The sequence below is a fragment of the Oryx dammah genome, unplaced genomic scaffold, assembly GCF_014754425.2.
Source record: "Oryx dammah isolate SB20612 unplaced genomic scaffold, SCBI_Odam_1.1 HiC_scaffold_28, whole genome shotgun sequence".
Lineage (NCBI taxonomy): Eukaryota > Metazoa > Chordata > Mammalia > Artiodactyla > Bovidae > Oryx > Oryx dammah.
Genome location: NW_024070212.1, coordinates 22,436,852 through 22,461,026, shown reverse-complemented (window position 1 = coordinate 22,461,026; position 24,175 = coordinate 22,436,852). Strand labels below are relative to the sequence as shown.

The following is a 24,175-nucleotide window of genomic DNA, read 5'->3' as shown; positions in this document are numbered from 1 at the left end:
AGTATATGCCACCTACATATTTGTAAAGAGAAATTAAACTATGGTGGCATTAGAGAATCTTGTTTGCCTATACTGGGGTATATTCAGAACCCAGAATATAGGAGATGTGAACACCCAGTCTGAGCGACTTCCCTTTCACTTTTCACTTTCATGCATTGGAGAAGGAAATGGCAACCCACTCCAGTGTTCCTGCCTGGAGAATCCCAGGGATGGGGGAGCGTGGTGGGCTGCCGTCTATGGGGTCACACAGAGTTGGACATGACTGAAGTGACTTAGCAACAGCAGCAGACTCCCAAATCATCAATTCCTTTGATTCTTCTCTGAATAAAAGATCTTTAAAGGGCAGATCAGCAATGACTGAAATAGCTCTATTTTTTGTACATCTGCTATATCTTTATGACATAACTGTGGAAATTTGGACTCTGGACAGAGAGCTATCCACATAAAATATTTCCCAACAAAAATCAAACTCCCTATCTATCAGACAGGGCAGAACAGATGAACCAGAAGAAAGAAGGAAAGGAAAGTTACTGCAGTTAGAATACTTAAAGAGCAGTAGCCTCTTTATCGAATTGTGGTCTTTGAAAAGAGGCCCAGGAGAGTGAGTTAGATGGCATTGTTAACGGGTTTTAAAAGGAAAAAGGTAATTGACTGTGACCCTTGTGCTAGACCCTATCTTTTTATTCAATTAAAAGCTAAAATTGGCTCCTTCATTGTCAGGCTCATGGTCAGTTTGAAGCCAAGGAGGGGGTCTTAATTTGGCAGCAAGAATAGGTGCTTGTGCCCAAAGCTTATGGACATACCAAGGAAGTGCCATGTCCAAGGGCACCTGCCTGGCTGATACTGCAATCACAGTTGCACAGCTGTGGGGCAGGAGGCTTAAATGGCCATGGGTTTGAAGAAGGCGCTCAACACAGAGACTGGAGAAGAAACATGCGGAAGGTTCACGGGATCTAAAAGGGTTATGATGCAGGGCTGGTCACAGTGTAGACTAATTCACACACTGCTGTGGGAATCTTCCAGAATGTTTTTTACTTTAGTTCACAGAGCCAAGACCAAAGACATGAGAGAACAGAAAGGCACGAGAAAGCATGAAACAACTGTGCTTGTGACCTAGGATGCTACAGGACCTAATGGCCCATTAAGTAGACCTGTTCTGTGTAGCACACTGACCTCCAGGAGAGGTAGTAAAGAGAGAGTTTTCAGACAAGAGCTTCGAGACTCTGGACACAAATTAAAATTGACTGTATCAGTCCTTGGGGAGCTTCCCAGGAGGCTCAGTTGTAAAGAATCCACCTGCCAATGCAGGAGATGAGGGTTCGATCCCTGGGTTGGGAATATCCCCAGGAGGGGGAAATGGCAACCCACTCCAGTATTCTTGCCAGGATAATCCCATGGACAGAGGAACCTGAGGTTGCAAAGTATCAAACATGACTGGGAAACTGAGCATGCACACAGGCATCAGTTCCTGACCAATACATGAGAAAGGAGAGGCCTCTATTGCACTCATATTTCAGCTTTACTAGATAGATGTAGGCTTTCTCCATAGAGTGCTCAACCAACTAAACAGATTAAAGTCTAAAAAATAATCTTTTACACAGGGGTCCCCAAGAACATGGACTCTGACAGTAGATAGGTTTTGGGCAGACTCCTGAGAGAACTGGATAGCCCAGCCACATCATGTCTAGATGGACTTTGCTCTTCTCTGCCCTGTTCCTCAGCCCCCATATCCCCGTTGCCCATTACAACACAGCATTGCATCCCCTGGGGCTTAGTGCACTTTGTAGAAATTCACTCTCTAGAATTCCACTTCTAGATCACAGAACTATGCCTCAGATACCACTTGTTGAAGTCTCTTCCAATTTGTGTTAAGTCTGTGACTCTGGTCTCATGATTCTCTTATGTCAGAAACCAGATGAGAGTATCACAGTACCACATTGTCCTTTGTGGTCCAAAAGAATAAATAGGCAGCCTTGACAGTAAGGTTTGAAACCAGAGAAATCACTGGTAGGAGAACATCCACTCCCCTAGCCTCCTCACCACAATCTCATAAATCAGATTTTTTATTTTCATGCTAAGATTATCTTGCTGGCTGATGAACATGCAGTAAAATTGGCTAAGTTTCTCTGTAATAACTGTACTTATAACAGGGTACACTGCCTATTACCCCTTCTAAGTAGGCATGATGGTCAGGAAGTCTCTTCAGTCCTGAAATCACCAGCTGGTATCTTGACTGAGTCATCTAGACTGGTTTGGGGTAAAAGAGAAATAAATCATAATAGCATATGGCATGAAGGTAACTTGGTGTGCAGATAATGGAGTTAGCTTACTTTAGGAGAGAATCTGATATAAGTTCTCCCTGGGCACTTCTACTTGGGTGATAACTGTACTCTTTTTTTGGTCCTGGACACATGTGTCTGTTATTTTTTGAGTTGCTTTTCCCTCTGGACTCAGAGGGATGGATCTAAGATTCAAAGGGAAGGGGCAAAGATGTTATAAAGAGAGTGTCCAAGGAATCAAAAGTGTGGACAATAGAATGTCCTCAGTTACATGGAGGGATACATATGAAATATCAGAAGGGACTTCTTGGCCTCTAAAGATGCCCTATGTGCCTGCATATTCATTCTCTTCAGTTGTGTCCAACTCTTTGTGACCCTACAGACGTAGCCCACCAGACTCCTCTGTCCATGGAATTCTCCAGGCAAGAATATTGGAGTGGGTTGCCATGCCCTCCTTCAGAGGATCTTCCCAACCCAGGGACTGAATCTGCAGCTTTTATGTCTCCTGTGTTGCAGGTGGGTTCTTTCCCACTAGCGCTACTTGGGAAGCCCAAAGATGTCATACACTAGAATGCATTTGTAAAGAAGGCAGAGAAATCCTCCCCACTAGAAAGTTTCAACAATTGAATGGAACACTGAGTATGTAAAAGAAATGTGTTGTGATAAAAAGGATCAGCTTTTGAGTCACTCCAGGGTCAGGCTATCTGGATTCAGATTCTGACTCCCCTATCTTCAAAACGCTTAGCAAGACCCAAAACATCTTTTGCTTTTTCTACTAAATAATAATACCAATCTCCTTGGATTCTCACTGTGAAAATTAAACACTATAGGGGACTTCTGATTCCCAATATAAGATGTAGGGAGCCTGGAAGTTGCCAGTCCATCTCCAAAACAAGCAAAATGTTGAACAAGCTGAAAAATCGACAGCTCCTCTAGTTCCTTCAGAAAAATGAGGTCATGGGGCACACCACTGCCCCTCAGATTGGAAGAACTAGCAGATACAGAGAACTATAATTTGTCTGAGCAGAAATCCATGAGCAGAAGCCTCCATGAAAACCAGCCCTGACGTTAGAAAACCTGAACTGTAACTGATGAATAGTTGGAGGGTCAGTGTGGACAAATCTGAGAATTAAAAATTCCAGGAGGAAACAGTCAGAGGAGACTCGGCCCCATACTTTTGTTTTACCAACAAGAGCTCTACTAGGTTCTCACAGTGAATATCAGAAAAATCCCACAGAGCTTCCACTGGGAGGGGAAAGTAACCATTTTGAAGTACTCCAGTTAATTCTGTTCTTTTTTTTTTTTAATATTTATTATTTATTTATTTGGCTGCAATGGGTTGTAGTTACAGCATGTAGGATCTAGTTCCCTGACCAGGGATTAAACCCAGGCCCCTTTCACTAGGAGCCTAGAGTCTTAGCCACTAGACCGCCAAGGAAGTCCCAATAGTATGTTCTGTTCTTAACCAGGCCTGCCCTCAAGAGGGACTTCCCAGATGGTGCAGTGGTAAAGAGCCTACCAATGCAGGAGCCCAGGAGATGCGAGTTGGATCCCTAGGTCAGGAAGATACCCTGGAGGAGGAAATGGCAAGACACTCCAGTATTCTTGCTGATTTAATCCCATGGACAGAGGAGCCTGGCAGACTATAGTCCATGGGGGTCTCAAAGAGTTGGACATGACTGAGTGACTGAACATGAGCATGCCCTCAAGAGAAACCACTTTACCAGACCCTCACGTACTAGGATTTTATCACAACCTAGAAAGTTATGACCAACCTAGATAGCATATTCAAAAGCAGAGACATTACTTTGCCAACAAGGGTCCATCTAGTCAAGGCTTTTCCAGTAGTCATGTATGGATGTGAGAGTTGGACGGTGAAGAAGACTGAGCACTGAAGAATTGATGCTTTTGAACTGTGGTGTTGGAGAAGACTCTTGAGAGTCCTTTGGACTGCAAGGAGATCCAACCAGCCCATTCTGAAGATCAGCCCTGGGAATTCTTTGGAAGGAATGATGCTAAAGCTGAAGCTCCAGTACTTTGGCCACCTCATGAAAAGAGTTGAGTCATTGGAAAAGACTCTGAGGCTGGGAGGGATTGGGGGCAGGAGGAGAAGGGGATGACAGAGGATGAGATGGCTGGATGGCATCACCGACTCAATGGACATGAGTTTGAGTGAACTCTGGGAGTTGGTGATGGACAGGGAGGCCTGGCGTGTTGCAATTCATGGGGTTGCAAAGAGTCAGACACGACTGAGCGACTGAACTGAACTGAACCAATTTGTTGTTATTGTTCAGTCTCTCAGTCATGTCTGATTCTTCTGCCTTCAACCTTTCCCAGCATCAGGGTCTTTTCTAATGAGTCAGCTCTTAGCATCAGGTGGCCAAATCATTGGAGCTTCAGCTTCAGCATCAGTCCTTCCAATGAATATTCAGGGATGATTTCCTTTAGGATTAACTGGTTTGATCTCCTTGCACTCCAAGGGACTCTCAAGAGTCTTCTCCAACAACACAGCTCAAAAGCATCAATTCTTTGGCGCTCAGTCTTCTTTATGGTCCAACTCTCACACCCATACAGGATTACTGGAAAAACCATAGCTTTGACTAGGTGGACCTTTAGTGGCAAAGTAATGTCTCTGCTTTTTAATATGCTATCTAGGTTTGCCATAGCTTTTCTTCCAAGGAGCAAGTGTCTTAATTTCATGGCTGTAGTCACCATCTGCAGTGATTTTGGAGCCCAAGAAAATAAAGTGTGTCACTGTTTCCATTGTTTGCTCATATATTTGCCATGAAGTGATGGGACCAGATGCCATGATCTTAGTTTTTCAAAACCAACTTGGGAGATGGGAAATACCCAACTCCAGCCCCCTCTAGCCACCTGGTCCCACTTAAGGGGGCAAGGCAAGACCAAGAAGCACTGGTAAAATTCACAGTCCATGGTTACAGGCTCATCAAAAGACCAAGACTAACCACAGGACTAGAAAACACTTTCCCTAACACAGACCTTACCACCACATCACTACAGGCCTATTGACTGGAGTTCCTCTTACCCAGTACATCATGTCTGGCTTTACACTTCAATAACAATGAACAATTCCATTTCCATTTGTCACTAATGCCAAATAGAATTTCTGTTCAAAGGTTTCTGTAAACAGTAGTAACTACATATATGCATGGACATCAAGAACATGCAGGGCTTCCCACTGGTGGTCCAATGGATAAGAATCTTCCTTGCAGTGCAAGGGGTGCCAGTTTAATACCGGGTTCGGGAAGGTTCCACGTGCCTCGGAGCAACTAAGCCCATATGCCCCAACTACCAAGCCTGTGCTGTAGAGCCCGAGAGCCGAAACTACTGAGCCCACGTGCTTACAACTACAGATGCCCACGTGCCCTACAGCCTGTGTTCCACAACAAGAGAAGCCACTGCAATGAGAAGCCCGCGCAGGAACGAAGACCCAGCACAGCCAAAAATAAATAAACTAATAATAAAAAAGAAGCCTACTACTCTCTTAAACAGGTTCTGTTTAGAGACAGACCGCTTTTCTCTCTAAAGGGCCAGACGGTAAAATTTTAGGCACTGCAGACCACAAAGTCTGTTGCATCTACTTAATATTTGATACTCGTAGCTTTCATGCTATGACATCAGACTTAAGTAGAGCAGACAAACTGTTTGTTCTCATACTGCTTCTCCTTTTGCCTATCTGGTACCCCTCCTTGATATCATATACTTGGGGTATATTTACACTGGGTTCTGTGTTGAGTTATTGGTACTGAATTTAGAAGGATTAATGCATTCTTTCAATAATGTGGTACATTTCATGGGACTGTTTAGAGGAAAGTTTTCACTAATGAAATATGTTTAATGATTGTTAACAGTCTTGTCAAGTGAGTAGAAAGAGTGGCTCAGCTAGACTAGATAAGGCTACAGGTTTGACAGACGTTTAACCTTTTAAATCAATGGGCCCACAGGGAGTGGGTGAGCCTTTCCCCTGCACTCTTGACCTGCTTACACTCCTTACGCTGCCTGTCATCTGCTGGCTCCAGAAGGCAAAACACATACCTTGTGACATTATTACAAACTGTCCATCTCCCGCCTCTTACAAAATCAACTAACACAGCATAGAACATGGGGTATGAATCTGAACTAACACATTCTACTTAAAGCTAATAATCGTGGATTTCCAGGGAGTATCACACACCAGCCAGTGGCTATACTCAGACAGACCATAACATGTGTACCTGGCATGTGGTTTAGAAGGACTGCAATGTTTCCTTCTATTTCTGATGAGCCTGTCACCTTTTCTCTGTCTCCATATCACTACTTGAGAGTGAGTTACCATCCTTTGTCTTACACTTCCAAACTCCTTTCCCAGTGGATTTCTCTGAGTCTTCTTAGCTCTCACTCATCTGTTCTACACACAGGAGCCAAGGTGATCTTTTAAAAATGTAATTCTCATCATGCCACTGCATGACTCAAATTTCTTCTTTGAATTCACATTGCTCTTAGGAGAAAGCCAAAACCATTATCACGACTTCAAGACTATGCATGTCAAGGCCCAGCTCACCTTGACAACCTCATCCAATCCCACCCTCTCCCAGATTCTTGTGTTTCAGACACACACTTCTATTGTTCAGTTCCTTGAACTAACTCTCCATATATACTAACTCTCCATTTCTTTTTCTATTTACCCACTGATGGACACTTAGATTATTTGCATATCTTGTTTATTGTATAGAATGCTGCAGTGAACATGGGAGATGCATAAATCTTTTCAAGTTAGTGTTTTCGTTCTCTTTGGATAAACACTCAAAAGTGGAACTGATGGATCATATGGTAGTTCTATTTTTATTTTTCCAAGGAGCCTCCATACTATTTTCTGTAGTGGGTGCAATTTACATGCCCACAAATAATACACAATGGAGGGTTCCCTGTTCTCCATATCCTTACCAACACTTATTTCTTATGATATGATAGATATTAACCCAGCTATATAAATACTACCTTTAAGCATCAATGGTCTAAATACACCAAATAAGATTTAAAAAACAGAGACTGTCAGAGTGGATCAAAAAACAAGACCCAGTGTTTTTTTGTAGTCACTCTGTTGACTTTTTTTCATCTATTCCTCAACATACTCCAAGTAGAATTTCGAAATCCATGGAAACTGCTCTTACCAAGTTACTTATGAACTCCATGTTGTCCAAACCAATGGTCAGTTGTTTTGTTCATCGCACTTGATGCTTCAGTAACATCCAAAACAGTTGATCACGTTTTCCTTCCTTAAGTACTTCCCTCATGTGATTTTCCTAACGTCATACTCTCCTGATTTTCCCCCTGCCTTACACCACTCCTGCTCAATCACCTTAGCTGGCTCTTCCTCCTCTGCTCAACCTCTATATGTTGTTAAGTTTCCCCAGGGTTTCAGTTCTGAGGCTTTTCCTTTTATCCACAAGCATTCTTTCCATATAGTATCTCACCTAATCCTGTGGCTTAAAAAATTATCATATGCTTTCTCTTTCCAAATTTGCCTCTCTAGAACTGTGGCACAAGGAACTTAATTGTCCTAAGTGGCCCAGGACTTTCACAACTTATCCAAGTAAAGGAATTCCCTCTTCCCAGCATGAGAGACTGTACCATGAATAGATCCCATGGAAATAGTGACTTCTTTCTGAAGAGAAACACTTCCTATGAGCCCCATGGACTCTAGGTGCTGGGCAGTTGACTTTCCTATACAACTCTTTTTCAAAATTTATTATTTTTAATTAGTATTTTTTATTTTAAAATATTTATTTATTTATTTTATTTGTCTACACCATATCTTAGTTGCGGCATATGGGATCTGTCTTCCTTGTGGCATGCAGGATCTTTAGTTGCAGCATGTGGGATCTAGTTTCCTGATCAGGGACCGAACTCAGGTCCCCTGTATTGGGAGCACAGAGTCTTAGCCACTCATATAACATATAAATAGCTGGCACTCCAAATCCAGACTGCTTAGCACCAACAGTATGCATGTTCCTCTATTGATTAGCCTACTTTCTTATACTAACAGAATAAAAAAAAAAGAATAAAGGAAGCTTGTGTCCCTACACTAGAATACAGACCCATACTGTAGGCCTAGCAGTTTCCTGAATATTTATGCATCAATCAGTGTAGCATAGAAGGATGGGGGAATCATGCCCTCTGTTCCTTTGCTGACCTTTGGCCTTTGTGAGTGTCCCTGATGCAGCATATTTTTCAGCCCATGCTGTGTCATATTGAGGAGTTCTTCCCAATCTCCAGTGTCAACAGGTGGTAACCCAGATGGGCCCGGCCTTACTTAACATGCTCTGACCTTCCCCAAACAGGTACAAATCTCAGTCTTGAAGGGGATGGAGGACAATCCAGTTGTCCCCTTGTCATTTGTTTAAAGGCTATCATTTTCTCCCACTGAAGCTACTCAACATCTTTTCAATTGACCATCTGAACTAGACTATTAACTCACACCACATGCAAAAATCCCCTCAAAATCGATCATAGACATAAATGTAAAGGCTAAAACCATACACTTCCTTAGAAGAAAAAAGATTAAAATTCTTCCTGACATCTTGACATTGAGTTAGACAAAAACACAAGTGGTAAAAGAAAAAAAATTGAAAAATGAGACTAAATTAAAAATATTTATTCTTCAAAAGACATTATCAATATCATTTTTCTAGATTCCATACATATGCATTAATATACTATATTTGCTTTTCTCTTTCTGACTTACTTCACTCTGAATTACAGGCTCTAGGTTCACCCACCTCACTAGAACTGACTCAAATTCATTCTTTTTTATGGCTGAGTAATATTCCATTGTATATATGTACCACATCTTCCTTATCCATTCACCAGTCAATGGACATCTAGGTTGCTTCTGTGTCCTGGCTATTGTAAACACTGCTGCTATAAACACTGGGGCACATGTGTCATTTTGGATCATGGTTTTCTCAGAGTATATGCCCAGTAGTGGAGTTGCTGGGTCATATGGTAGATTTATTCCTAGTTTTTTCAGGAATCTCTCCATAATGGCTGTATCAGTTTACATCCCCACTGACAGTGCAGAAGGGTTCCGTTTTCCCCATATTCTCTCCAGCATTTGCAGGGAAGGAAAGGAGACATAGATGTAGAGAATGGACTGTGGACACAGTGGGGAGGGAGAGAGCAAGAAGAGTGGAGAAAGCAGCATCAACATATACACACTATCGGGTGTAAGACGGACAACTGGCGAGAAGTTTCTGTCTAGCACAGGGAGCCCAGGCTGACACTCTGTGACAACCTGGAGGAATGGGATGGGAGGAGGGGGGAGGCTAGGGAGGGGAGGGGTGTATGTGTCATTAGGCATGATTTGCACTTTTGTATGGCAGAAACCAACACAACAATGTAAAAAAAAATGTTTTAAGTATTAAAACAAAAGACATTATCAATAAAATGGTAAGACAAGTTATAGACTTGGAAAAATATTTTCAAATCGTGTATCTATGAAAGAACTTGATATAGAATATAAAACACTTTACAAATCAAAACAAGAAGATAAATAACCCAATTTTAAAACGGTCAAAGAACCACATAGATTTTTCACCGAAAAGCTATAGCAATGTTTAATAAGCATATGAAAACATGCTTAGCATCACTCATTATTAGTGAAATACAAATCAAAACCAAGATGAGACACCACTTCTAACCCACAAGAATGGCTATGATTTTAAAAATAGATAACATTGGACTTCGTTGGTGGCGCAGTGGATAAAAGCCCATCTGCCGATGCAGGGAACCTGGGTTCAATCCCTGGTCTAGGAAGATTCCACATGCTGCGAAGCAACTAAACGTGTGTCTGCAGCTACCGAGCCCATGCTCCAGAACCCATGAGCCGCAACTTCGGAGCCCACACGCTGCAACTACGGAAGCCTGTGCGTCTAGAGCTCATGCTCTCCAGCGAGAGAAGTCACCACAATGAGGTGCCCGTGCACCACAAGGAGAAACCCCTACTTGCCACCACCAGAGAAAGCCTGTGCAAAGCAGGGAAGACCCAGCACAACCAAACGTAAATAATTTTTTTAAAAAATAGAGAGTGTCAGTTGAAGAATATGAAGAAACAATAATGTGGGAAAACTGAAATATTCACTCAGTACTGGTAGAGAGCACAACCACTTTGGAAAACAGTTAGGCAATTTCTTAAGTTAAAGATAAATTTACCATATGACCCAACAACTTCACTCCTAGCTATCCACCCAAAAGAAATGAAAACACACATCCACACAAACACTTGTATGTGAATGTTCCTAACAGCTTTATCCACAATAGTACAAAAAGTGGAAACATCCCAACTATCAGTTGGTGAAAGAATAAACAGACGATGGGAGATCACTACAATGAAATAGTATTCGACATCTAAAAGGAATGAAATACTGATGTATTCCACGGACCGTATAGTCCATGGCGTCACAAAGAGTTGGACACGACTGAGCGGCTTTGATGTAGCTGGAGAGCGTGAATGAGGAGTTGCTGCTAACGCGTACAGGAGATCTTTTAGTGGGGATGGAAAAGTCCCAGGGCTTCCCAGGTAACACTAGTGGTAAAGAACCTACCTGCCAATGCAGGAGACGTAAGAAACTCAAGTTCCATCCCTGGGTCAGGAAGGTCCCCTGGAAGAGAACATGACAACCCGCTCCAGTATTCTTGCCTGGGAAATCCCATGGACAGAGGAGCCTGGCAGGTTATAGACCATAGGGTTGCAAAGAGTTGGGCACGACTGAAGCAACTTAGCACACACACGCACATACACAAACGCAGAAATGTTCCAAAATAGGACTATGGTGATGGTTATACAAGTTCATAATTTTACTTAAAATAGTTGAATTGTATACTTCAAGTAAGTTAATTTTATGACATGTAAATTTGTTTTACAGCAAAGATGTTTGAAAATAAAACGAAAGTAATGTTCTGGCCCCCATCTGCCTTCCCCTTTATTTCTCACTGTCTACATGGTTTATCAGTTCCACTCATTGACTCTAAACTCTTGTTCTACTACTTCTTTGGCTGAAGGCAATCTTCAGAGACACTAGATAAAATCTACCAGCCTCCAACATTTCCAAGAGCTGGTGGGAATTAGCTCTTCAACCCCAGCCTTGGAGGGGATAGGAGGTAAAAATGCCCACTTACAGCATCCCTACAGCAGGCAAAGCTGTACGATGCATTTTGATGATCTCAGATAGGTGCCATGGGTCTCAGTGAGACCAAGGACCTTTAGTTAGTGCTGAGAGAACAAGATGTTGTGGCTCAGTGCCTTTCCCAAGCAAGGGCGTTTGAGGAATCGGGAGTCAAGTCCCAAGTGACAAGAGGACAATGTCCACAACACAGGAAGAGGGGGATATCTGAAGGAAGGTGTCAAACCCACTCTTATAAAGCATCACTCTCAGCAACTGTTGGCAATTTAAAGAATTCTTTTCAAGTGCATGTGGCATTTCAGTAAGACAGACCATTTGTACTGAGCCACCAAACAAATGTCAATAAACATCTGAAAATCAAAATCATACGGACTATATTCTCTGACCACTATAGTATTAAATTAGAAATTGATAACATTATCTAGAAAATCTCTGTTTTTTTTACATTTAACAACATGCTTATGAATAACTCATGCATTAAGGAAGAAATCACAGGTAAGTCAGAAAATATTTTTACCTGAATGGTAACAAAACTGTTAAGGGGCTTCCCTGGTGGTCCAGTGGGTAAGACCCTGTGCTTCCATTGTACTCTGCAGGTTCAGCCTCTGGTCGGGGAACTAAGATCCCACATGCCTTCAATATGCCCCCACTTCCCCACCCCAAAAAAAACCAAAACACTGTTGGTTGCAGGTAATATGTGCTTAGACAGAAATTTGTAGCTTTAAATGCAAATGCTCATTGTCAAAAAGAAGAAATCAAGTATCTAATGTTTGACCACAAGAAACTTGAAAAGTATAAATTAGACACAAAGTACATACAAGCAAGCAAATAATTAAAACAAGAGACATTGATGAGAGAAAATGGATAGACAATAGAGGAATACAATAGTAAAATTTCCTGTATGCAGTGTATAAAACTTGATTTTAGATGAATTCTATATTTAAATATACATCCAGAATGATGAAGACTTAAGAAGAAAAGTTAGGAGAGTATCTATCCACTAAATATCAGAGTGTAGCTGTTTCCAGGGTATGTTCGAAGGGTGGGAATTGACTGAAAATGGGCAGGAAAGAATTTTCTGCAGGGAAAAAAAAAATTCTAGATCTTGTTTTGGGTGGTTTCTTACATAGCTGTACATAATTGCAATGGTTCATTGAACTAACGTTTAAGATCTGGACTTTTTTTTTTTTTTTTAACTTTACAATTCTGTGTTGGTTTTGCCATACATTGACATGAATCCACCACAGGTGTACATGCGTTCCCAAACATGAACCCCCCTCCCACCCTGGACATTTTAATACATGTAAATTACACCTCAATCTTTTGACAGTATTTTGAGATGCTGATGGCAGTGGTATTTGGACATCCCTGGGGTATAGGCTTCTGAACCATATAAGCATCATCTGTTCAAGAATCTACTGAGAGTGTTTTTGCAAACAAAATGTGGGTTGAGTGCAAACATTCACAATAAAAGCTAGTATGGCCCACAGCTACAGACCCCTACTGTTGGAGGCATGCCTATCAAACTGAGAAGACATCTTGGGAAGAAAAAATGAAGCAGGCAGCCCCATGTAATCATTGGATCAGTTTATCAGAGTGTAACTTACAGAGTAGGGTTTCGTGGATAATGACCCAGAAGCATTCACACATGTACTCAGCATTGCTGAGGGGCCATGGGGACAATTTTATAACTAACCTAGGGTATGAGGGTAGGTGCTAGGAACACCTGCATACAAGACATACATTCCTAAATTAGTTTTTATGAAAAGGTAACTAGTTTCATGGGTGCCAAGAATACAAATAGTTTCATTGTCGTTTGGGACTAACAGAGCATAGAGGCTGTGTGGCCCTAACAGTTATTAAGCAATATCTATTGCACTTCCCAGGTGACTCAGCGGTAAAGAATCCTCCTGGCAGTGCAGGAGACACAGGAAACCCAGGTTCTATCCCTGGGTCAGGAAGATCCCCTTTGAAGAAAATGGCAACCCAGTCCAGCATTCTTGCTTGGAGAATCTCATTGACTGAGGAGCCTGTTGGACTATAGTCCATGGGTTCACAAAGAGTTGGACACCATTTAGTGACCAAATAACAACAACTAATATCTTTTAAAAACCCCTTGATGACACAGAAGTGATTCACTGTACAGTCCTGGGTAGGGTTAGTGAAAGGACAGGAGAAACTGCAAGGGACCAAGGTGGAGATAGTTATGCTAACAGCCATACACCTACTCAAGTTGTACAGGTCATAGAACTAGACAGTTATCACTAGATAGCTTCCCTTCAATGGTGCTCTTCCTCCAGAAACCCAGAGCTCTGCAGGGGGAAAGAAACTGAGGATCCAGATATATTGGGTGGGAAAGAAAATTGCCTTCCACAGAATTTAGTGACTGGAGCTTCCATCACTGCAAATTTCTAAACTCTAAACTCTGCAAAACAGCAACACTTCAAAAAACACTCTGACAGAGGAAACAGTGGGCTACAGCGAATCCACCTCACCCCCATGCCCTCCAGATGTATTTGCTGCACGAGGCAACAGTTCCCATTGCTGGAGATTTCGCTCCACCCAGTTTAAGTTCACAGATTGTGAATCCCAGGCAGCGGACACTGACTGCCAGGAGTCCTGTTGAGGGTAGTCAAGAATCTTTATCGCGCTGTGGCCTCGAAGCTTGCTCTCTCTTCCTATGCCTTGGAGGAGTGAGAGCTACAAGGTAAAGGTCACTACTGCTTGGAGGGGAAGTGAGGAGTTGTGAGCAATGAGTACACTGGAAGAGTTCAAGGCTGAGTGGGTTGAGTCAGAGGCAGCAGCATATAAAGCTCTCTCCAGTCCCGTCTTTTGGAGATCCAGAGATCAGAACCTGGGTGCTTTCTTCCGGCTTGCCACAATCTGACCGGTTAGAGCTTTTTCACTTTCTTTCTGCTACTCCTGGGAGGTGGGGCACAAGGGATTTTTGCAAAAATGGAATAGAAGGAACACAGTGTGTCTTTATGAGCATGGAATCACTTGAACTCTCTTTGTGGCTCTCTCCAGCATCGTCCTCTCACCCAATCTGCCCCCCAGTGCTTTCTGGTTCCTGGTGAGCATTTCTCAGGGCTCAGATTTGGCCATGGCAGGGTGGAGCTGCCTCGTGACCGGAGGAGGAGGATTTCTGGGCCAGAGGATCATCTGCCTGTTGGTGGAGGAGAAGGATCTGCAGGAAATCCGGGTGCTAGACAAAGTCTTTAGACCAGAAGTTCGGGAGGAATTTTCTAGTAAGTAAGCTCAAGTCATGGGTGTGTAGCTCCCTTTGAAGACCTATGTGGGTGTGCGGGAGGGGGTTCTTGTCTAGCAGCTTAAGGAAAGTTGTAACCAAATCAAGGCTAATCCTGTTATCAGAAAGGAAGATCACAGATGGGGTAATACCATGGTGTAATCACAAATAGTGTCAGAAGATGGGGTAGGGTAATACATGGTGCAGTCCCAGATGGGTCAGGGGCCCCAACCCAGGGTGAGAGGGTGGGCCGTGGACCAGACATTTAGAGTCTGTTCTTCTCATCTAGAAACTCATGTTTCGGTTTTCTCCCTGTCCACGAGTCTTCAGTGTTTCAACTTGGTACTGGTTGTGTACTGTCTGCAAAGAGTGAGCCAGGGCTGTTAGCCTGGAGATGCCACCAGTGAGTTCCAGAGCTTCTTGGTTGCCCTTATCTTTCTGTGGCTTCACTGAGCATCTCTGTTGCAGGTGAAATGGAAGGAAGAGAGGGTGAAGTGTGTGAGTGTGTGTGTCTGTGAGTGTGTGTGTGTGAATGAGAGAGAGGGAATTAGAGAAGGAGCCAGAAAGAGGGGGGAGGAGAGGATGCACAGGCATGCAGCAAGGGAGCCAGAAATAGGACCAGAGGCAGCGTGAATGGAGACACGCCTCGAGGGGATTCCCTGTGCGTCTCTTTGTACTATTTGCCTCTCTCCTCATCATCACAGGACTTCCCCGGTGGCTCAGACGGTCAGCATCTGTCTACAGTGTGAGAGACCTGGGTTCGATCCTTGGGTTGGGAAGATTCCCTGGAGAAGGAAATGGCAACCCACTCCAGTACTTCTTGCCTTGAAAATCCCATGGACGGAGGAGCTTGGTGCAGGCTACTATCCGTGGGGTCGCAAAGAGTCGGGCACAACTGAGCGACTTCACTTTCATCAGCACAAGGACATGACTACAGAATCTGCTAAAGCAGCTCATGGCTCTCTTTCCTGATTGCTGCCCATAGGACCAAGGCAAATGCTTGATTTATAGTGTGTTTTCCACCCTGCTTTGCTCTCGGATCCTCAAAATAACCTTGTGAGGAAGGTAGGAGAGGGTAACACCCACCCGGACAATGAGGAATTGAGGTCGACAAAGGTAAAGCAACTTGTCGAGGTCTCTGGGGTTGATGGGAGCAGAGCTCAGATGAGCCCCAGTCAGTGGCCCGAGGGCCAACTCTTGACAGAGTGAGTCTTCAGTCTCTCCCATTTCCTGCTTGTGTGCCCCCAAACCAACTCCCCGTCTCTCCTCCTCAGTGCTGGTGGATTGGCCCTCTATACACAGGCCCTGGCTTCCCAGGACCCCTCCCCACTTAAAGTCCCCCTCCCCAGCTCACTCTCCTGGACCCTGCCCATCACTCTCTTCTCCTTTCCCCTCCCCGATCTCTGCAAACATCCTGTTTTCTCCACCCTCTGCTTCAACAGTGTCTTTGATTTTTAAAAAAAAAAAACAACTCACAAATGATTAACACCAATCTTTGGCAATCCCAATCCCTATATCCCAGCAATATATGTAGGCTTATGCCCAGAGAGAGGGATGTTCAACCTAGTGGAACAGCTCCCAAGGTGAATAAGTCAGGTGCTGTTGTGGGTGGGCAGGGGCCTCCATCAAGATAATGATAGAGAATACTTACAGGGTTCCTTTTGTGCCAGGCGCTGTGCCCAGCATTTTGTGTGTGTCAACTCATTCGCTCCTCATCACAACCCTCTCTCTGAGATGGGTAACAGTGTCTTCAGTTTATTTTTTTCTTTTTTTTATGAGAATACAGGCATAGAAGAATCCAGTCGATTCGGGGCTGCTATAACAAAATGCTGCAGGCTGGGTATCTTATAATTTGAAATGTATGGATCACAGTTCTGAAGTCTGTGTGTGGGGGTGTGCTTAGTCGCTCAGTCATGTCCAACTCTTTGTGACCCCATGGACTGTAGCCCGCCAGGCTTCTCTGTCCTGTGGGATTTTCCAGGCAAGAATACTGGAGTAGGTTGCCATTTCCTCCTCCACGGGACCTTTCCAACCTGGGGATCGAACCTGCACTCCCTGCGTCTCCTGCTTTGCAGATGAATTATTTATCCACTGAGCCATCTGAAGTCTGGAAGTCCAAAATCAAAGCAGGGTCAAGTTCTGGTCAGAGGTCTCTTCCTGGTTCATGGCTGCACTATCTTGCTGTGCCCTCTCTCAGTGGAAGGCATGAGGGATCTCTCTGGGGTCTTATAAGAACATTAATCCTAACCATGCTCTACCTTCATGATCTAATAAGCTCCCAAATGCCCCTAACTCCTAACACCATCACATTAGCATTTCAACAGAAACATGCAGACATAGCAGAGGTTAACTAACTTGTTCAAGGTCCCACCTCAGGAGACACTGGTTTGATCCCTGGGTCGGGGAGATTCCCTGGAGGAGGTCATGGCAACCCAATCCAGTATTCTTGCCTGGAGAATCTCATGGACATAGGAGCCTGGAAGCAACAGTCCATAGTGTTGCAAAGAATCATGCACGGTCTGGCTGCAATATCTGTTCTCTCAACTGCTAGTCTGCCTAGTAGCTTCTCTCTGGGCCTCCCTCCAACCTCACTCACAACAGGTAAGCTTACATCACATATTCAGTCTATGCAAAACACTGGCCAAGCCCACAGAGGCTTGGAGGAGAAGGGAGCTAGGGGTTCCAGCTGAGGCATCTACAGCGCCCTCTGCTCGCCACTCTGCATCCCTGCACACTAATGGGTGAGCAGTCTTTCCTCTCTTGGCCTTTGAGCCAGTCTGCTGAAGTCAGCCTTGAAAGAAAGGAAGAGGAAGGGACAGGCAGGGCAGAGGTGGAGACACAATCAGAAAATTCTGCTCTCCAGCTAACTCCTCCGCCTTTCTCCCACTCTGCGCCCTTTTGGGAGTGGAAGGGGCTGGGGTGGAGCTAATCTCAAAGAGGCTTAAAGGAGCGCAGATGGTTTTATCAAGTTGTATCCTAAGAAGGAAATTCAGTCTATGAGGTCTCCACCTTCACAATCTAATAACCTCCCAAAGGCCCCTAACTCCTAACACATCACATTAGGATTTCAACAATGGATCTGAGGGGACACAAGCATACGGGCCAGATGTGGCAGAGGTTAATTAACTTGTTCAAGGTCCCACACCTGGAAAATGGTAAACTTGGATTTGAACCCAGGCTGTCTGGCTGGCTCCCCTGGTGGCTCAGCGGTAAAGAATCTACTGCAGTGCAGGAGATTTTTCACTCTGGATTTCTCTCTCACTGTTCTCTGGCCTCCACTGCCCATTTCATTTAAATTGACTGATCCTGAACTGCTCTGTGGTCCTGCAAGTGGGTGATGGGACAGCAAGCAAGGCTTGAAGGCAGGTGGGCAGGCTGGAGCCTTCATTGGAAGTATGACTTAAGACTATTCCTCTGAGCCTGGATGTCCTTGCCTGTAAAGTGGAAATCGGAATCCCTGTCTCATGAGATGGCTGGAAGAGAAAATTAGAAAGCTGAAAGTCATGTGTGAAATAAATAGCACAAAATAAGTGCAGGGTACCTATCCAAGCTCTTTGTGCAGCGTTTGTTTCATGGGCTAATCTAAGGTGGGGCTTCCCTGGTAGTTCAGACAGTAAAGAACCTGGCTGCAATGCAGGAGACCCGGGTTCAACCCCCGGGTTGGGAAGATTCCTTGGAGAAAGGAAAGGCTACCCACTGGAGTATTCTTGCCTGGAGAATCCCATGGACAGAGGAGCCTGGCAGGCTACAGTCTGTGGGGTCACACAGAGCAGGACACAGCTGAGCAACAACACTAATCTGAGGTGATGATGTTGTACCACCTTCCAGTGGGCTTCAGAGGAGCCAGAGACCCTGATGACATCTCTGTGACCCTTGGCTAAGATAGCCAGAATGTTAGTCCCTTGGTGGCTGGCTCATTTTCAGCACTGATATCTGCTTTTGATGATATCTAATAAGAGCTCTTGCAGTTAAATTAACCATTGGGGCCCATTGTAAATTCCTGTTAAAAAGCACCACCATCCTCTTAATCACTCAAGTGGAAAAAACTCAGGACGCCTTTAACTCTTCCTCTCAGCCCATCTCCAGTAAGAACCAGGACCTGGACGGTAAGGTCTGAAAGTCAAACCCTGTGTACTTCTTCTCTTCTCAACCCCCTCTGCTGGATCCCTGGTTCCAGTCCTCCTCATATGAACTGTGGTGCCATGGCCTGATTAATCCCTCAATCACCTTGCTTTCTCTTAGCCACCCCTCACCTTGATCCACTTTATAATACTTCAGCCAGGGTTTGCTTCCTACACAACTTTTGCTTACATTTCTCTTTTAATTCCAAATCCATACCCGATTCCCCATTGCATTTAATTTGAATTAAATGCAAATTCTTTCCTTAATGAATTTTATACTGGCCCCACGAGTCTCTTTCACAATTTCGTGTTCCAGACACTCTTGAGTCCTCATAGCTCAAACTTTTTAAAAAATCTTTTTTGGAAAGAGATGGGATGGAAAGAGATGTTTGCTCCTTCTCAGGAAATGCTGCACATTCTGATTGCTATGTCCTTGTTGACTTGCTTCTTCCATGGGCTGCTCACCTCTCCTCCCTATCTCTCCTTCCCCTCAGTCTACCTGTCCTTGAAGACCTAGGTAAAATGCCACCTTTATCAGAAAACTTTCAGATTCAGAGAGCTTTCCAGTGACCTGCCTCCTGTTCACACAGAGCTCCAGAGCAAGATCAAGCTGACCCTGCTGGAAGGAGACATTCTGGATGAGCAGTGCCTGAAGGGGGCCTGCCAGGGCATCTCGGTGGTCATCCACACTGCCTCTGTCATCGATGTCAGGAATGCTGTCCCGCGAGAGACCATCATGAACGTCAATGTGAAAGGTACAGGATCCTGGGAGGAGCTGGAGGGAGGCGGGCCAGTGAGGATCAGAGGCCAGGATAAGGGAGGGGGCGCCTGGTGAACACCTGCCGGCAACTTGGGAGACCCGGGTTCAATCCCTGGGTCGGGAAGATTCCCTGGAGAAGAAAATGGCAACCCACTCCAGTACTCTTGCCTGGAGAATTCCGTGGACAGAGGAGCCTGGTGGGCTACAGTCTGTGGGGTCACAAACAGTCAGATACGACTGAACGACTAACACTTTCAAACACTTTCTTCCAATCAACAGAGATTCATAGCCATCATCCTCAGTTTTTTAGATGAGGAAACTGGGGCTGAGACAGGCTAAATAACTTGTCTAAGGCCCTTTGGAGAGGAGTGAAAGGGCTAGAATTTAAACCCACGCCTCTGTATGTCCAAAGGCCACAATAACAATAACCTTTCTGCTGGTCCAATCAAGTGTTGACTCAACTCCAACTTCAAACTCTTGTTCTCCGACCACCTCCTGCCTCCACTGCATCGGAACCGGAACTTACAAGTGTTTGCTTCGTCATCCCGTTAGCCCTTCTGTGTGATTACAAGGTGGGAGTCACAGTACGGCCAAGAACTAACTAACAGCTTTGTGATACGAGGTGGCCCCAGGTCAGGAGTGATGGGCCACAGCTCTGGGCTGGTTTCCTTCAGGCAAGACTTCCTGCAAAGGAAGGATCATAGGGGTAGTGAGAATGTTGAGAGAATTTCTGCTCAGCCCCGAGAAGAGTTCCTCACAAGAAAACTACCAAAGCTGGTTCACAGTGGTCTGGCAGTACAGAATTAGCCAGCTCTGGTCTTCCTGTAATATCTTCTTAACAAGACTAGTTCCACATTATCCATAATACCATCTCTTCAGTTCGCTTGTTATGCAGTTGCTCAGTCGTGTCTGACTCTTTGCAACCTCATGGACTGCAGCATGCCAGGTCTCCCTGTCCTTCACTGTTTCCCAGAGTTTGCTCGAACTCATGTCCACTGAATCAATGATGCTATCCAACCATCTCATCCTCTGTCCCCCTCTTCTCCTCCTGCCCTCTATCTTTCCAGCATAAGGGTCTTTTCCAACAAGTCACCTCTTCACATCAGGTCACCAGAGTATTGGCGCTTCAGCTTCAGCTCACTATCAGGTCTTTTTTTTTTTTTCCGTTCATTTTTTTGGCTGTGCCACATGGCATATAGAATCTTAGTTCCCTATCCAGGGATCAAACCCATGCCCTCCTGCTTTAGAAGTGGACCACCAGGGAAGTCCCACCAGGTCTATTCTTGAAGAGTAGCTCCTAGCCAGATGTCCAAAGTGTAGCATCTTAAGATCCTTATCACTTAAATGCTTCCTGGCTCTCTCTGAACTGTGACTTTCCAATCTACTTTAAATCTAGACACTTCAGTCAAGGGATCAGCTTAAATCCCTTATTGGCTTGCTGCGTAGTATCCTCCTCTGATCCCTGGAGGCCAGTCTCTCTAGGACCTCAGCATCCCAACCCCCAGCGCATCTGCCTTCCACACCCTGCCCACCAGAATTAGTCTACACAGAGACTTTTTTCTAAAGCAACTCTTTGTTTTTGCGTCTCTGGCCTAAAATCACAGTCTCAAAAAAAGACCCTTTCTAGTTTTCTAATGGGTCTTGAGTTCTCAGCTCCCCGACTCCATAATTTCCTACTCTCCACAGCTGCCTGGGAAGGGTTAGAGGCCTCCATCGACTAAAACTGGTATCACTGCATCCCCCTCTGGTTTAGAAAACGCTTCACAGTCGTGGGCATTTCTTCTTGTGCAGTTTACCTGAGTGCATGCTCAGTCGCTCAGTCAAGTCCGACTCTTTGGCTCCATGGACCACCGCCCACCAGGCTCCTCTGTCCATGGGGTTCTCCAGGCAACATTACTGGAGTGGGTTGCCATTTCCTTCTCCAGGGGATCTTCCCGACCCAGGGATCAAATCTGTGTCTCCTTTGCCTCCTGCACTGGCAGGAGATTCTTTACCATGAGCTCTGAATTATCTCTGCTTTTAGATTTAAATTTTTTTAATTAGGCTGTCTTTCCAGAAAATCAAATTGCACAAAGACATTAAAAGAGTTTTTTTTTTTTTAAATACCACTCCAAAATGATGTTTTTCCCAGGAAATCATTTCTTTCCTGTAGGGAAGACTCTGGGTTACCTCTAGGAGCTAAATAAAATTCTCCCCAGGTTAAGGAATTCTACAAGATCCTCCCATGACAGATATTACCAGCAGAGGGCGCACTCCTTTCTGGTTCTTCACCAGGCTCAACATATAAGGCCATTGCCAGGCTCCAGAAGACTAGTGTTGATAAAACGTTTACCACCCGTTTTTCATACTTCGGTAAAAGGAGTCATAGCCAGAATTAGGAGTTGCCTTTGCAAGAAGCAAAATCAGAAACACAGTCTGGATCTCCAGCTTCTCCCCAGAACCCACCATTCATTTGCTCAGTGACAAAAAGTCCTTGTGACAATTTTTTATTGGCCTTCAAAAGAAAAGATAATACCAACAATTCAATGTATATTTAAGAGTATTACTTGCATCTTTCCTGGAGTATCCCCTGGACAGGGAGGCTGGTGGGCTACAGTCCATAGGATCACAAAGAGTTGGACACAACTGAAACAACTTAGCATGCATGCTTGCATTACTTACATACAACTCTGTGTGTGTGTGTGTGATGTGAGTCCTTCAACTGTCCTCCTATGGACCAGAGTTGTCCCTATTCTAACAGTATGGCATCCTAATTTTTTAAGTTTACAACAGCTGTCTTTAGGCCTTCCCTGGGGGCTCAGATGGTAAAGAAGCCACCTGCAATGCAGGAAACCCAGGTTCAATCCCTGAGTCGGGAAGATCCCCTGGAAAAGGAAATGGCACCCACTCCAGCATTCTTGCCTGGAGAATTCCATGGACAGAGGAGCCCGGCAGGCTACAATCCATGGGGTCTCAGAGTCAGACACGACTGAGCAACTAACACTTTCACTTTTTCATTTCAGCCCACCTTTAACGAGGTGCTGGAGATGACAAATGATCATTTTAAAATCTCTTTACTCCCCAAAATATAAAGTGGCAACTCATTCTTTTCCAACATTAACAGTACAAACATGTTCCGTGTAAATCCCCAAAGTCCATGGAATCCAAATGCGTGCAGTCCAGAACCCAAGTCTTGTTCCCCTTTCATTGTTTCATTTTCACTTTTGTCCTATGGCTTTAGCATGGTTGGATCTTAGCGAAAGACAATGCGCTGCTCAGAGGTAATGGCCACTGCGCTTCAGGACGAGGGGCAGACACGGTCCATGGCAGGGCTGGCCCTGGGCTGTGTCCTGACACTGACGGTGTGCTTCCTTCGGGCAGGTACCCAGCTGCTGCTGGAGGCCTGTGTCCAGGCTAGCGTGCCAGTCTTTATCCACACCAGCACCATAGAGGTGGCTGGGCCCAACTCCTACAGGGAGATCGTCCAAGACGGCCATGAAGAAGAGCGTCATGAATCGGCGTGGTTCTCTCCATACCCATACAGCAAGAAGCTTGCCGAGAAGGCTGTGCTGGGAGCTAATGGGTGGGCTCTGAAGAAGGGTGGCACCTTATACACTTGTGCCTTGAGGCCCATGTACATCTACGGGGAGGGGAGCCCATTCCTTTCTGCCTACATGCACGGAGCCTTGAAGAACAACGGCATCCTGACCAATCACTGCAAGTTCTCCAGAGTCAACCCAGTCTATGTTGGCAATGTGGCCTGGGCCCACATTCTGGCCTTGAGGGCCCTGCGGGACCCCAAAAAGGTCCCGAACATCCAAGGACAGTTCTACTACATCTCAGACGACACGCCACACCAAAGCTACGATGACCTCAATTACACTTTGAGCAAAGAATGGGGCTTCTGCCTGGATTCCCGGATGAGCCTTCCTATTTCTCTGCAGTACTGGATTGCCTTCCTGCTGGAAATAGTGAGCTTCCTGCTCAGTCCAATTTACAAATATCACCCCTGCTTCAACCGCCACCTAGTGACTCTTTGCAACAGCGTGTTCACCTTCTCCTATAAGAAAGCTCAGCGAGATCTGGGGTATGAGCCCCTCTACACTTGGGAGGAAGCCAAGCAGAAAACCAAGGAGTGGATTGGCTCCCTGGTGAAACAGCACAAAGAGACCCTGAAAACAAAGATTCACTGACCTAGGAGTAACAACGACGGGAAAGTGGGCACATGGGTATGGTTAGTAGATGTCGATCGAGCGCTTCCCTTGAGGCTTCATACAGAAAGTAACATAGACACAAGCCTGGGTCCTCCTGCCTCCCTTTTAGAAGATGCTCATCTTACTATCTGCCTTCTGCCACCAGAAACCGTGTCGGTCACTGGCCCAAGTGGAAGCTTTCTTCCCTACCTGCCTCCAGGGGACAGACAAGGTGATTTGCTGCAGCTGCTGGTACCAAAATCTCAGTGGCAGATTCTGAGTTATTTGGGCTTATTGTAACTTTGAGTTTTGCCTCTTAGTTCCACTTTCTTTGGTAAATGCGGAAGCATTTCTTTTAAAAGTTCATATTCCTTCATGTAGCTCAATAAAAATGATCAACATTTTCATGACTAA

At 44.8% G+C, this 24,175-nt stretch overlaps 1 protein-coding gene and 1 long non-coding RNA gene across 2 annotated transcripts; both read left to right on the top strand.

Moving 5' to 3' along the window:
- The first annotated feature begins 14,030 nt into the window (after positions 1 to 14,030).
- Positions 14,031 to 24,175, top strand: LOC120855999 (3 beta-hydroxysteroid dehydrogenase/Delta 5-->4-isomerase). Its single transcript, XM_040230924.1, has 4 exons — positions 14,031 to 14,351; positions 14,489 to 14,709; positions 19,420 to 19,584; positions 22,950 to 24,175. Exons 2-4 carry the CDS (start codon positions 14,565 to 14,567, stop codon positions 23,759 to 23,761), a joined length of 1,122 nt encoding a protein of 373 aa, XP_040086858.1. The 5' UTR covers positions 14,031 to 14,351; positions 14,489 to 14,564; the 3' UTR covers positions 23,762 to 24,175.
- LOC120856000 lies at positions 15,559 to 16,161 on the top strand. The gene is made up of 2 exons (XR_005719362.1): positions 15,559 to 15,773; positions 16,011 to 16,161. It is a non-coding gene; the product is annotated as an uncharacterized LOC120856000 (long non-coding RNA).